Source organism: Cynoglossus semilaevis, chromosome 5, assembly GCF_000523025.1.
Source record: "Cynoglossus semilaevis isolate Cse_v1.0 chromosome 5, Cse_v1.0, whole genome shotgun sequence".
NCBI lineage: Eukaryota > Metazoa > Chordata > Actinopteri > Pleuronectiformes > Cynoglossidae > Cynoglossus > Cynoglossus semilaevis.
Window position 1 is genome coordinate 7,632,040 of NC_024311.1, and position 12,988 is coordinate 7,645,027.

The window sequence follows — 12,988 nt, forward strand, 5'->3', positions numbered from 1 at the left end:
CAGACACCAGAGCTAACGTTAGCTACAATAGTCCTGGTACAGTCACGATGACGGGGTTCAGAGACAAAAAAAAAAACAACTTCTAGTTTGATATAATATAACAGTTGTGTTTGTACTAATCTGTGAAATAGAGCAAATAGGGATAAACAGATGACAATCTATTTAAGTGTTCTATTTCCACCTGTTTATTTATTATTGATTTTGTCCTGAACCAAAATTAATTTGAATTGAAAATTCTGCCTATCGTATTAAATAGTTAATGGTTTGAAACACATTACAGTGGCTGAAGTGGAGAATAATATCTTCTAAATGTTGAAATCCTTTACATGGATTTCCATTCTTTCCTTCTTTGTTTACTATGAAGTAATAGAAAGTATAGAAAAAATGTCAAACTCAACTCAAGAATTCTCAAGCACTGCTCATTTGACCTTGTATATAATCTGACTAATAATCCTCAAAATTCTGTGTCAGACGATGACTGAATTACTTTGAAGTGACGTTGAATTTCCCACAAATCTCCCTTCAAAACTTTAATTCGTACTTGCCGTTTGACATTATCTTTTTTTTTTCTCTCCCGTAGGTTGAATTTACATGTATTACAAACGTCTTATATTTGTTGCCTGAATATTTTGAACTTTTTGGCCTTGTTTCTGTTCTTGGGGTTTTTTTCTTAAATGAGTCACCAAGGCTATAAAAGGCCTCAATGCCACCTTTGCACACTTGACTATGTGCACGACAGGGGCCGGGAGAGGAGAGTTTGACAGAGGAGAGCGAGACGCTGAAGAACGAGGGGGAGAGTGAGCGTTGATGAAAGAGGAAGCTGTCAGCTCGGAGACAGGTCGGTACCTACACCAACGGCACTGCTACACACAGATTCTAAACCGGACTCACAAATCGGACGTTCACGTTTACTCTCTTCAAACTTCCACCGTCAAATTGAAAACAAAGCATTTTAATTTGTAAAATTAGTAAAATTATTTAGAATTTAGTTCAACAAAAGTTAAAATAAAATAAGATATAGATAAGATAAAGTTCTTCTTCTGAATACTTGCTGACAGCTGTATCTACTCTAAGTATTTCTATATATATTTCGCTGTTTAAAACTCATTTGTTCCTTTGTCTTTGAGGTTTAACTCCTGCTGTTGTGACACTGCCACCTTCTGGGATTATTAAAGTACAACTTTCTATCTATCTAGATGTAGAGACAACTGTCCTCCAGACCATGGGCCACATCTCAGCTACTCTGAAGTGGAGCTCGGCACAGTGCCAGGAGGGGTGCCTGTTTGAGGATGGTGACTGATTTCGCATATAAGAGGTGTGATCCAAAAACCTGTTTGTCGTGAGTATACCGTTACCCATGTGAGCATGCATTTATCACCTCCCCCCACCCCCCAAAAAATGAAAATCATCAGCAGTTGTAACGGCTGCAGGACGGTGAGTACTGAATGGATCAGACCGACGCCAAGTCCAGTCTCAGGTTGAGGTTAATGCTAATTGTGATAGGGGTTGTGTTCGACCAAACACCTAACATGTTAGCATTAGCTTCACTCTGAGAGCTCTCATGGACGGAAATCCACAAACTCCTGCTGCCAGGGACCCCACTGCTTTATGAAGACCATAAATCTGTAATGGACACTGTATTCCTCCTGAAACCTAATAAAAGCATTTTAAATGAAATGTCTTTTTTTTACATTTTGTTTTTTGACCATTTTGTGATCTCCTTGATGGTGTGTCATTTAAATGCCTTAAAAAAAAACAAGAACCAAACTTTGAAAAGCATTAAAAACTGATGGTGCCGTGAAATGATTCACCTGCAGCAGCTGCAGAACAAAACACGTTCAGTCCAAAAGGAAAACTTTTTTCCAATTACTGTGTTAATTAATACAGTTGCAGTACATGGCATCACCCTACATTGCAAAATAATAAATGTGAGTCTGATGTAGTGAAACAAGCAAAAAGAAATCCTACCAATCATTTAGTATTTAGCAAAATACTACTGATGCCGTCCGATTATTTTAATGGATTAAAATCAGCACAAAGGTTGAACCTCCAAGATTAAACTGCAACAGTCCAAAATGTCCACGCATCTAAAAGTACACCCTTGAACCTCCAAGATTAAACTGCAACAACGCTCTTAAAGAAAATGTCCACGCATCTAAAAGTACACTAGGAAAACACATGCAAAGATTTGTCTTCATATTGACAGAACACATTCCCAGCTCACGTACACTGAACTATTACAAGTATATGCCTAGTCCTAATCCTTACTCCAACTCATATCTGGCTCCAAATCTAATTCCAATACCAAACAAATTCATACACCTGAATATTCTACATGTCCCCAAAAGACAAAGTGTCCCACAATAATAGCACTTTTCTAAAACATTGTCCACATGAGTATAGCTACACCAACATCTTACACACACCTCAAATCCCTCACACGTTTTTCCACAAGTATAAACCAAAAAAATTCACTCCCCCCCTCTCTCCCTCTCTCTCTCTTTCTCTCTCACACACACACACACACACACACACACACACTGCACTGATCTGGATGGGCGGACCACTCAGTCAGCTGACGTCTAAACTGTCCTCACCCTCTCCAGTCTTCCAGTGCTGTTGGTATGATGTTGGGTGAGTCCCGTGAGTGGAGAAGCTGCAGGAGCCGAGAGACTGGGTCTCACTCAGGCATGCGTGCACCCACATGGCCCACTCCTGGAGGGGCCCGCGGGACACAGGCTTTGTCATTCTGAGCCTCCTCCTTCAGTTGCCTGTGATGGGGAGACGTTTGCGGTGCTGCGCTGCTGTGATGCTGCTGCTGGTCATGGCTCACCGCGGCCGCCCGGCCACTCTGGAGCCCATCCTGTGGAGCAGCTCCAGTTCACGGTAGGTCCTTCAGCTCTGTGCTTTGAGACGTTCAGTTGAAGATAACTAACCAGTTAACTAAATAACTCGACTAGTCCAGTGGTTGGCTACCGTCACTTTACTCCTGCTTTGAAAAAAGAATGTACAGTAAAGTCAAGTAGTCTCTGGAAACAAATACATTTTGTTCATGGTCCTGTAGTTCATGGTTGTATCTCCCCCTCCCCATCACCCCCCCCCCCTACTGGGTAAAGGCATGGTTTTAATCTTTGAGATTCAACTCCTCAAGAGATTTAAATCGCACTTTTGAACTGATTTCTAACCATAGGTTTATTCTCCTCTGCTCAGATTTTCTCCAGGTCAGGGTCTGGTCCTGTATCCTCAGATTGGAGACAAGATGGACATTGTGTGTCCCAGATCAGACGTGTCCTCAGGGGGTAAAGAGGAGTTCTACAGAGTTCACCTGGTGTCCCTCAGCCAGATGGAGCGCTGCATCATTGACAAGATAGACACGCCCCTGCTGAGCTGTGATAAGCCGCACCGCGACGTCAAGTTCACCTTCAAGTTCCAGGAGTTCAGCCCCAACCTTTGGGGTTTCGAGTTTTTCAAGGGGAAGGACTACTACGTCACCTGTAAGTCTGTAAGAGTCCAGACGTCATGACAACAGTGAACTACACCAGAACATTAGTCCAGGTTGTTTGACATATTTGCACCATAGGTGGCGCTGTGTTGTCGCAGATCACTTCAGTCCCTTTCCTATTTTTGTTTTTCGAGGGATTACAGAATCGCCCCGTCTGGCAGATTGCACCTGAGGTGGTACCCGGTCTGGCAGATTGCACCTGAGGTGGTACCTCCTGAAACACGTCAGGTGGTGCCACCTCCCTGTGGCCGAGGAACCTGCACCCTGCCCTGGTTGATCAGAACCTTGGCGGTTTCCTTCAAAACAACACAGCTTTGTTGGTGTAGCTATATTCAGGTGGACAGTGTTTTGGAAAAGTGCTTTTGTTGTGGGACACTTTGATTTTTGGGGACACCCTCCTTAAACTGTAGCACAACGCTATACGAACATCGTAAATCAGACAGAACAGATTGATTTGTTGTAAACCCGGCTGTCAGACGCCGCCCTCGTTGTTGCTTCACTCAGCCAAGTTTGTCAGTTTTCCTGAAAGTCAAAGAAATGTGTCCCGGTTGTTGGACTGCGGCGATTGAAGTGAGCAACTCAGCAGCAAGTGATGCATGAGATAAAGAGCAAGTCCGACAATCAAGACTCATCCACAGCGCCACACTCTGACAGGCCACTCTGATGACCAGGGCTTACACGCCCCAGATCACACAGGGCTTTTGGCTCTCATGGTCTGTTGATGCTAGGATGGTGTTACTGACCTAAATGCTGCTAACAAGTGTGTGTATGTGTTTGGCTGTACTTGTGAGGACATTTCTATGAATAGGTACCAGTGTCGCTGGGACACGTCGTCTTGTGGGGACACTTCGCAGGTCTCCATTGAGAGGGTGTTTATTTTGAGGTTCCAGATCTAGTTTGGAGTTTAGATTAGAACTAGAAATTGTTTCACTTTTACAGCAACAGCAACTTTGCAAAGAAGTCTAGACTGCCATCTACAGTTGATATTGTGAATATAGCCCCATATTGTACAATGCCATTGTACAAGAGACACAATATATATTGTACATATTGTACATATTGTACAATGCCATTGTACAAGAGTAAATGCCGATCTTTACCAGTGATGCCTTCCTCTCTTCCTCTGTATTCCAGCCACCTCTACAGGTTCTCTGCCGGGTCTGCACAACACTGACGGAGGAGTGTGTCGGAGCAAATCCATGAAGCTGGTGCTGAGAGTCGGCCAAAGTATTTACTCCGTTATTTCATCTGTGTGTGTGTGATCTTTCCAACAAATTAATGAAGCAGAGCAAAAAAACAGCAGCAGATTGGAAAACTAATGAGCCGCATTGAAACAACAGCCGCAACAAATATATATACGTACACACATACAGTATATACATATATACATATACATATATCATTGAACGTCTGCAGACAGTGCAGAAGCCTCTGTGTTCTAGTAAAAAATACTTTTTTCTTTGGTTTTCTTTTTACCAGAGTAACTGTCAAACTAAAATCTGTTCAAAAGGAAAGACACAAAGAATCACTAGACTTTGTGTTTATGCCAAAACGAATGTTGAAGAATGTTGAAAAAGTTTTGTTTTTATCTTTACTAACGTCACTGCTTCATTTCGCAGACTCTTCGGAGACAGCCTCAACACTGCAGGAGTCGCCCACCAGGTACCCACCCAGAAGAGGGAAGACCAAGGACAGGGACAGCAGTGTGAAGGGTCAGGAGTTAAAAGACCAAAGTGGTACAAAATATATAAATATTTGACCATTTTTGATGAATGTTTTAGTTTCTGGTCTGCTACACATCACACGTCATTTTTGGGGTTTCTTGGCTCTGAACTGCCCAACAGGCGAGTTCTGGTTGAACATCTGCAGGTGTTGTGGCTCCTTGGTGTGTCCAGTCTGTGGTACAGGAAGATGAGGGACATGAGGCTCTGGCTGATTGTACTGTAGAAAGAATGAGTTCCTCGATGGTGTGAGCCTGGGGTAGAGATATAAGACGGAAACGTCTCTGTACTGTACTGTACGTTGATGAAACAAAAATAATAGTAACATGAGGTTTTTATATGTGACTGATCCAACAATCAACTTACTAAAAATTCCACTTGAGGAACCAACTTACATGAAGATGATTTTTTACATCCATATTTCCATGGACTGATGTTGGAATTCTGGGTATTTTCTAATAGATGTTTTACTCTTCGGTCACGCATGTTCTCCAGCGAGTAGCCTTGACAAAAGGACTTTTTCATTCCACCACATGCTGTACTGATCAGCCTGCTCCAACTGAGTCACAAATTTCTCTGCTGATTCACTCTTTCATCTTCCTGTCTCCTGTCTTGTCCCACTGCCTGTCTCCTGTTTCCCTGTCGTGGACGTGGGCTCAGAGGCACCAAAGACAACCCCCAGCGGTGGCTCTGGAAGAAAACTCTGGTTCACGTGGATGTTCTCTGGCTGTGTGGTCGTGGTTTTCATCATGGTAACAGCTTTTGTCTGGCTGTGGAGGCACCGACGCCAACGCTGTGTCCCAGTGGGCCAGCACACTGCCTCCGTGTCTCTGAGCACTGTGCCAAAGCGGGACAGCATCAGCAGCGACAACGACGGCTCGGACCGCAGCGACCTGGTGTTTCCCCTGCAGCGCTCTGACAGCATGGTGTGTCATCACTACAAACGCGTGAGCGGCGATTATGCGGCACCTGTGTTCATAGTTCAGGAGGTCACGCCCACATCTACGCCCCCCAATTTGTACTACAGAGTATAATGTTGCAGAACACCAATCATGTAACTGGTATTCTGTCAGAGTGAGTACTTTGATCAACACACTCTACAGACTGCAGCTCTACTTTAGATACATATATACGTATGTATAAATACATATATATATATATATATATATATATATATACACTGCTGGTTATTGGACCACATATTAAAATTATTACTACCTATTAATAATAATTACTGCCTCTTATTAAAGAGGTAGAACATGAAAAACGGTGACACAATAAGGACAGTGTCTCATTGTCTCAACTTTTGGAATCACAATTAGAAACAGCTCAAAACCGTTAACTTTTGGAATCACAATTAGAAACAGCATTTTAAAAAAACTAAGACTGTCTAAATATAAAATGATAAAATCTGCAGCTGTAGATTAATCACGACAATTGTGAATTCAACCATTTTCATTAGGGCTCTTGTTAATTAACGTAATTAACAACAGCCCTAATGAAAATGTATAAACATGAGAACGGTTAAAAACAAATGTTGAGACAAAAGTTTCAAACTGACAACCGTGTCGACTAATCCCACACACTGAATAATCATTGATTAATCAGCAGCGTCAAACGTCACAGTAGTTTTGTTTTAGGGAAAGTTTGTAAATATATAAAGTATAATATAAAGAGGACTCCACTCGATCCCACAGACTAAAATCCTTAAACGTATTAACAGTGGATCCAGTGGTCAGACTGAAGACGGAGACATGCTAAAAGAAAATGTTAACTTTTATTCTAAGCCGATCGTTGACGGGGGTCCGTGAGGGTCTAGGTACCGGTGGTCGTGACGTTGTTTTTTAAGCTTCATCCAGACTAAAACAGCTTCTTAATGGCTACAAAAAAAACCTCCTTGTTGTTGTGGCTTCAAACCTCCATGTCAGTGTGGACCACAGCCACAGTCAGAGAGACTTCAACTCTACCTGCAAGTTGTGTTTCACTCACCATGGTCCACTGAAGCCCATTGATCCCTGTGTGAAGGCCTTCTTATGAATCGAGTTTAAAATGTGTTTTTATTATAAAGATTGAAATATGTCACATTTACATTAAAATGCAGGAAAAAAGTTCTGGCCACCTGTCGTTTGGTTCTTGGAACTCTTCTTGATTCTTGATTCTGTGTGTGTGTGTGTGTGTGTGTGTGTGCTCTCAGCTGGATTCCAACCCGGGACATTCATGTGAAAGACAAAGTCTCTCTGATCTACAGCAAACTCAGCACTCACATTCAACGTCAACATTTATTTACAAATTTACATTTCAGCCATGACGCTAAAGGAGATCATTGAACTACAGAACACATACATTCATTAGCCGTGATGTCGTGTTCATTCAGAAAAAAAATATTTTCATTAAAACATTTTTATGATTTTTCTCTGGGGACTTTGTCTGTGTGTGTGTGTGTGTGTGTGTGTGTGTGTGTGCCATGCTTGTTGTGAGATGTTTTTGTCTGCTCTGAGGCTTCACAGTTGAATGGACTACGGTCAGGCGAGATGAGTTCCGTTGACCCCCGGGGTCACTTGAAGACAATGGTGGAAAGACGAACAAAACAGACTGTGCTGTGGGAGGGGCTTAGATGTGGTAGGTCATCTTACAACAGCGACCACACCACAGGTACCGATGTCTTTAAATCACTGTTTCATTGATTTGTGCTAAACAGTTCTCAGTCTGCACTTCAAACCATACAGAAATTGAACGGTGAAAGAGAGCCCTCCTCTGGTAAACCTTCAAATCCTGATTTCGCATGAAGTTTAGAACATTATGGGGGAGAGGAGGGAGAGGGCGGGGGGGGGGGGGTGAGGGAAAGGCCCAGGCTTTTATCTACCCCCCTGAGACAATGTGCACTCTACTCTCTCTCTCTCTCTCTCTCTCTCCCTCTATCTCTGCACCCCCGCCCCCACCTCCGCATGTGTACACCCACCCACCCCACCCACTAAATGTTCTTGTGTGGAGGCAGTGGTCCTACTACTGGCTACTAATGTGGGGGGTGGGGGTCAGGCCTGGCCTGGTCAGGCATGGTCAGACTGAGTTTAAACTGAAACTTGGAAAAGTACACAAACCGATGACAAAAACAACAACCAGTGTACTGTAACTGATCATGTACTGGACAGGTACTAACACTGCAGTACCTGCAGTACCAATCGGTTCTTCCCTCTCTTTTGTCTCCAACTCAGGTCGTTGCATGAAGACGGTTGTTACTAAGCACAACAGGAACTCCAGTGATGGGGAAGTTGTGGTTGATATTTCTTCCTACAGTTGAAACTCCGATGTTCACCGTAGTATAGTGTGCAGATTTAGAGTTCCCTCTGCTGGCCACCTATTATACTGTATTCTGTTCCCAGGTTGGTGAAAAATCCCAGGTCTTTGTCGCAGACTCATGATGAAACTTTCAAACCTTGAAACCTCTCAAACCTAAATTGTTTAATTTAAACAATTAAAATAGTTTGCTAACACAGAGAAGGTTAGCATGTGTGCTAATGATTGATATAATGGGACAGATTGTGTTTGAGGTGGAGCTGCAGGGAGGGATGAAGGTGGGGGAGAGAGAGGAGGTTGAGGGACCCGGTGAAGGACGACATGAAGACCCTAAGAGGTTAACCCTAACCCTAACCCTAACCTCCCTCGCACCCCCCCCCCATATCTCTGCAACGAACAGGTGGAAAAAGCGTCCGAGTGAAACTTCACAGGAACAATGGAATAAATAGAAATGCAGTATTAGATGCTGTTCATTGTCCTATACAGTTTATGTAATGAATGTGAAATTTGGATTTCTCTAATCCACATCTAGCAGGTCCACTCTTCCTCTTTAATGAGCCAAAGTTGATCTGCAGACCCTACTTTGGGCAAACTGGATCAAATATACTCACTTTATTATTTCGTTAAAAAAAAGACTTGAAAACATTTAATAGAATTATGAACAAATTTTATTTTTTAAAATAAAGGTTAAATATACAACTTAATTCAAATTCAGAATTATTTTATATATTATATTATAATATTATTTATTTAAACCGACATGGAAATTTAAAGAGCATTTGAAATAAAGTAACATTTTAATATTTTTAATTTATGACTTTTGTAATTCAAATGTTTCCACTTATTCCACTTTAAGTCAGTTTAAAGTTTAATTATAATTCATTTTCTTTAGGTATTCATTTTCTTTTCTTTAGGTATTTGCTTTTGTAAAATATGTTTTGTTTTCAATTATTATTATTTATATTCATAACAATATATCATTTTCATGTGAAACAAAACGTGTTTTATTCTTTACACTTTACAATCAGTAAATTATAAATGTACTTTAAAGTTGTGGCGTTAACATCACAGATCATGTTACATTTATTTATTTTTTTGTTTATCGAAGAAAATAATAATAATTCCCATTTCTATCTTTAATTGCCTGGAAAATAATCTGAAACATAATAGAAAGTGACAAATATCGCTTTTAAAAAAGTATAGAAAAATAAAAGAAAGAAAAGTTGTCATGACTGAATAAAACATATGTAAGAGTGGAACGAGTGGCCCCCAGGCCTGATTTTGGACTCTTTTATTTTTAATTTGGGATGTAGTTCCATTATTTATTGTATGTTCATGGAAGTGCACTATATTTTACGTTTGTACTGTGCTAACTCTGATTACGTCTCATACCGTGTTTTATTTTAAGGATGTTTATAATGTTTATTCACGGAATTACTTTTACTTTCGACCGTTGATTTATTGTCGAATGAGCTGAACTGCTGCTGCTCAGTGTTGTCGAACTGCAGTGATGGCTGTCCGTCTCCTGCTCCTTCTTTCTGGGGAGGGAGAGCCTGAGTCCATGGGAGTCGTGGGTCGGAAGTAGCGTAGTTTATGTATGCTAATGTGGAGAGTTGGGGGTTGTAGCTAGATATTTACGTTCAGTGGGAGCCGCCCTTCATTCACCCACATGGTTCCCAACTGTTCTCATTCGCGCCACTTTCTCAACCCCGCAATATAAGTCACCGTAGCGGCTTGTAAATCCACTTACAGCCGCCCGGGATCTTGCTCCGTGTGGGGGGGTCTGTCCAACGGAGGAAAAGTTTCGGGATAGTTGTGAATTTATTCATTTCTTTATGTTCTTCGTCGCTCGGGGACTAGCGGCGGAGCCCGAGCAAGTGAGCGAAGATGGTGGATGTCGGCTGGTGAGTGTGTCTGTGCCGAGTGCATGTTTATCAGCCGAGAAGTAGCGTTTGTTTGCTCTCCTCCAAACTGTTGTTTTATTTCATCCGTGCGGTGCGTACGGTGTTTCTTAACCCGTACGTATGCCCCGCTGGGTTGTTTTGGATGAGGATGAAAAAATAGCAAAGGCGTTTAATCAAACGAGATGTTCGGCGATGAAAACAGTGTAACGTGAGGCGCATGGCAGCCCCCTCGGCTCCTCCATTGAGGGAATGAGGGAGATTTGAAAGAAGGCTCGTCCCGAGCGTCGTTTGCTGTGGCTCTACGAAGAGCAGATACTCAAACAGCCTCATTTGATCACAACTTAAAAATGTAATCTATTGACGAGGGATTTCTATTTAAAGTGAGTTTGGAAGTGTTTTAGTGGAATCGGACTCGGGTGCAGTGGTGTGGGTTAAAGTGCCCCAGAACAAAGCAGCAGCACATGGGGCAGTTGCAGGCCGCGCATTCAAGCTAAGCTAAACGAGCTAACCGAACAAACTAGAAACAACCGGTTCCAATGGGGAATCGTTACATTTATTTTTTTACACTGTGGGGCAGAAGCGTGTCGATGTGAGATAAGATAAATGTGATTATGATCTATCCAAAGGCGCACATGCACCGTCCGTGTATTTTCAAACGTGTGCTCGTTTGTTGTTGGCTAATCACTACTGTTAAACTTCCAACCACGATAGCCCAACAACTAAGCTTTCTACCCTTGTCTCCTATATAAACAACAGAGCATCCGATGCCCCCGTGGCACTACCACCAGTAGTTTTGTGTAAATTGTAGAAACGTCAACCAAGTTTCGCTGTGTTTTCACTAGCAGCGCTAGCGCAGAGCTACTGCGTGCTTTACGAGTCTCCGTTTGTACAAACGGCTACCGGTCTTTTTCAGCCCTGAAACACACGTAGGTCTACTCGCAAAATTCAAATACCCCACACATGGGTTTAACATGTTAAACAATGTTTCTACATATAGGTAAAATATTTAATGCTATGATCAGCGCACTTCTAGGCGCCATGTTAAATGTGGTGGGGGAGGGGTGAACAACATCAGAACCCGCACATGCGCATTAGGGACGCGGGTCCGACTAGCTGCCCATTCATATTTTCGCTCAACCTCGTGTTTGCTAAAACGCAGGGCCAATTCAACGTGTACATGGTTTATAAACTAAACGAGTACACAGGAAAATACACGCAGTAAAACTTCACTCGTCAGACATGCACTCAGGTTTTTTTCATTGCAAATAAATCATATAATGGTGGAAATCAAATGTATCTCTAATCCACCCTTGTCCTTCTGTGTTTTCAGATCCAGTGTGATGTTCTGGACTTGATCCTGTACAGTCCCAGTCTTGGTTCTGGACTCTGAAATCCGGTCTGTGTATTGTCAAAGTGCTTACAGTGCAGGTAGTACTATGCAATACCTACTGCAGTGGAGGCACTTACAGCAATACCCTGACACTGTGGTTCAAGTTTTCTGTTTTTTTTTGCAGCAGCAGATTAAACTTACTGACTTTAAAATTTTTTGTTTTTTTTGCAGCAGATTAAACTTACTGACTTTAAAAGTACTGTCTTTGTGCTAAGGTGCATCTAGTGCAGATAGTGAAATAGACTAGCACCTACTGCCCTAAGTGCTCCTTCTGGCATAAGGGGCTGTGATTTGCTCCACCAGACCCATTTCATGTTAAATCTCTAATTTGGCTCTAATATCTTGCAGTTCTCTGCTAGTTTTGCATAGTTGCACTACAAGAATAGATGAGTTGTGCAAATCTATGCAAAACTGATGGTGGCCTGCTTGCTCTCCACCAGTTAAGATGCTCGGTTTTGGGGGTGATGCATCTGATCCAACCCAATCTGGTTGTCCAACAACAGGAGCATTTGACAGTTCTCTTCTTCTGAACTTAGTTTCAGAAGTACTAAAGTGCTTATAGTGCAGGTAGTGTTTTTCCCCATCTACTGCAATGTAAGCACTTCAAGTACTTCTAACTACCCACCTCACTCACTCCTAGCTGGTTTCCTAGCCATGTCCTGGACCCTCGTTACCTGGTCAGTTTTGCTGGTTTGCTTTCAGCTTTAACTGATCGCTGTGCAAATCCATGCAAAACTGATCGCGTTGACGAACTGCGTTCGTTTCAGTGAGGCGGCGGATTCACTGCACGGTGAGTATGTAACCTTTGTTGTCGGCGCGTTGGATGACTCGAGTTGTTGCGATGTCCCTTCCTGTGCAGGTGGGGATAGGTAGCAATGCTGTGTAGCTGGAGGTATTGCACTTGTCCCGGCCTGTGTTGGAATGAGGAGATGGAGCAGATCGGATCAGGAGCCACTGTTAATTAATCCCTTTACTGTTTTAGCCATAGACTCATTAATTCTCTGATTTGTTGGCTGCATCCGGATGCCACGACATCACAGCGTTAATAAATCTGTCTGCAGTGATTTGCGTGTTTCTCTGTGTACTGTGTTGTATGTTGTATGCAGTGGTTGGTGTTGCTCATGTGCTGGAAAATACAAGACAATAAAGCTGTTTACTGGTTTGTCATTTACTGCTG

General features: G+C 42.4%; 1 protein-coding gene across 1 annotated transcript; it reads left to right on the forward strand.

Moving 5' to 3' along the window:
* Positions 1-2,117: 2,117 nt before the first annotated feature.
* On the forward strand, positions 2,118-6,345 carry LOC103378912 (ephrin-B2-like). Its single transcript, XM_025055681.1, has 5 exons — positions 2,118-2,886; positions 3,211-3,494; positions 4,637-4,729; positions 5,122-5,238; positions 5,884-6,345. Exons 1-5 carry the CDS (start codon positions 2,705-2,707, stop codon positions 6,255-6,257), a joined length of 1,050 nt encoding a protein of 349 aa, XP_024911449.1. The 5' UTR covers positions 2,118-2,704; the 3' UTR covers positions 6,258-6,345.
* Positions 6,346-12,988: the final 6,643 nt, after the last annotated feature.

What these genes read in the sequence shown, in the direction of transcription:
- LOC103378912 (XM_025055681.1), top strand. Translation starts at nt 2,705, where the DNA reads ATGGCCCACTCCTGGAGGGGCCCGCGGGACACAGGCTTTGTCATTCTG. An exon ending in TGGAGCAGCTCCAGTTCACG is followed by an intron (nt 2,887 to 3,210) that starts GTAGGTCCTTCA and finishes TCCTCTGCTCAG; the next exon opens with ATTTTCTCCAGGTCAGGGTC. An exon ending in GGAGTTAAAAGACCAAAGTG is followed by an intron (nt 5,239 to 5,883) that starts GTACAAAATATA and finishes ACGTGGGCTCAG; the next exon opens with AGGCACCAAAGACAACCCCC.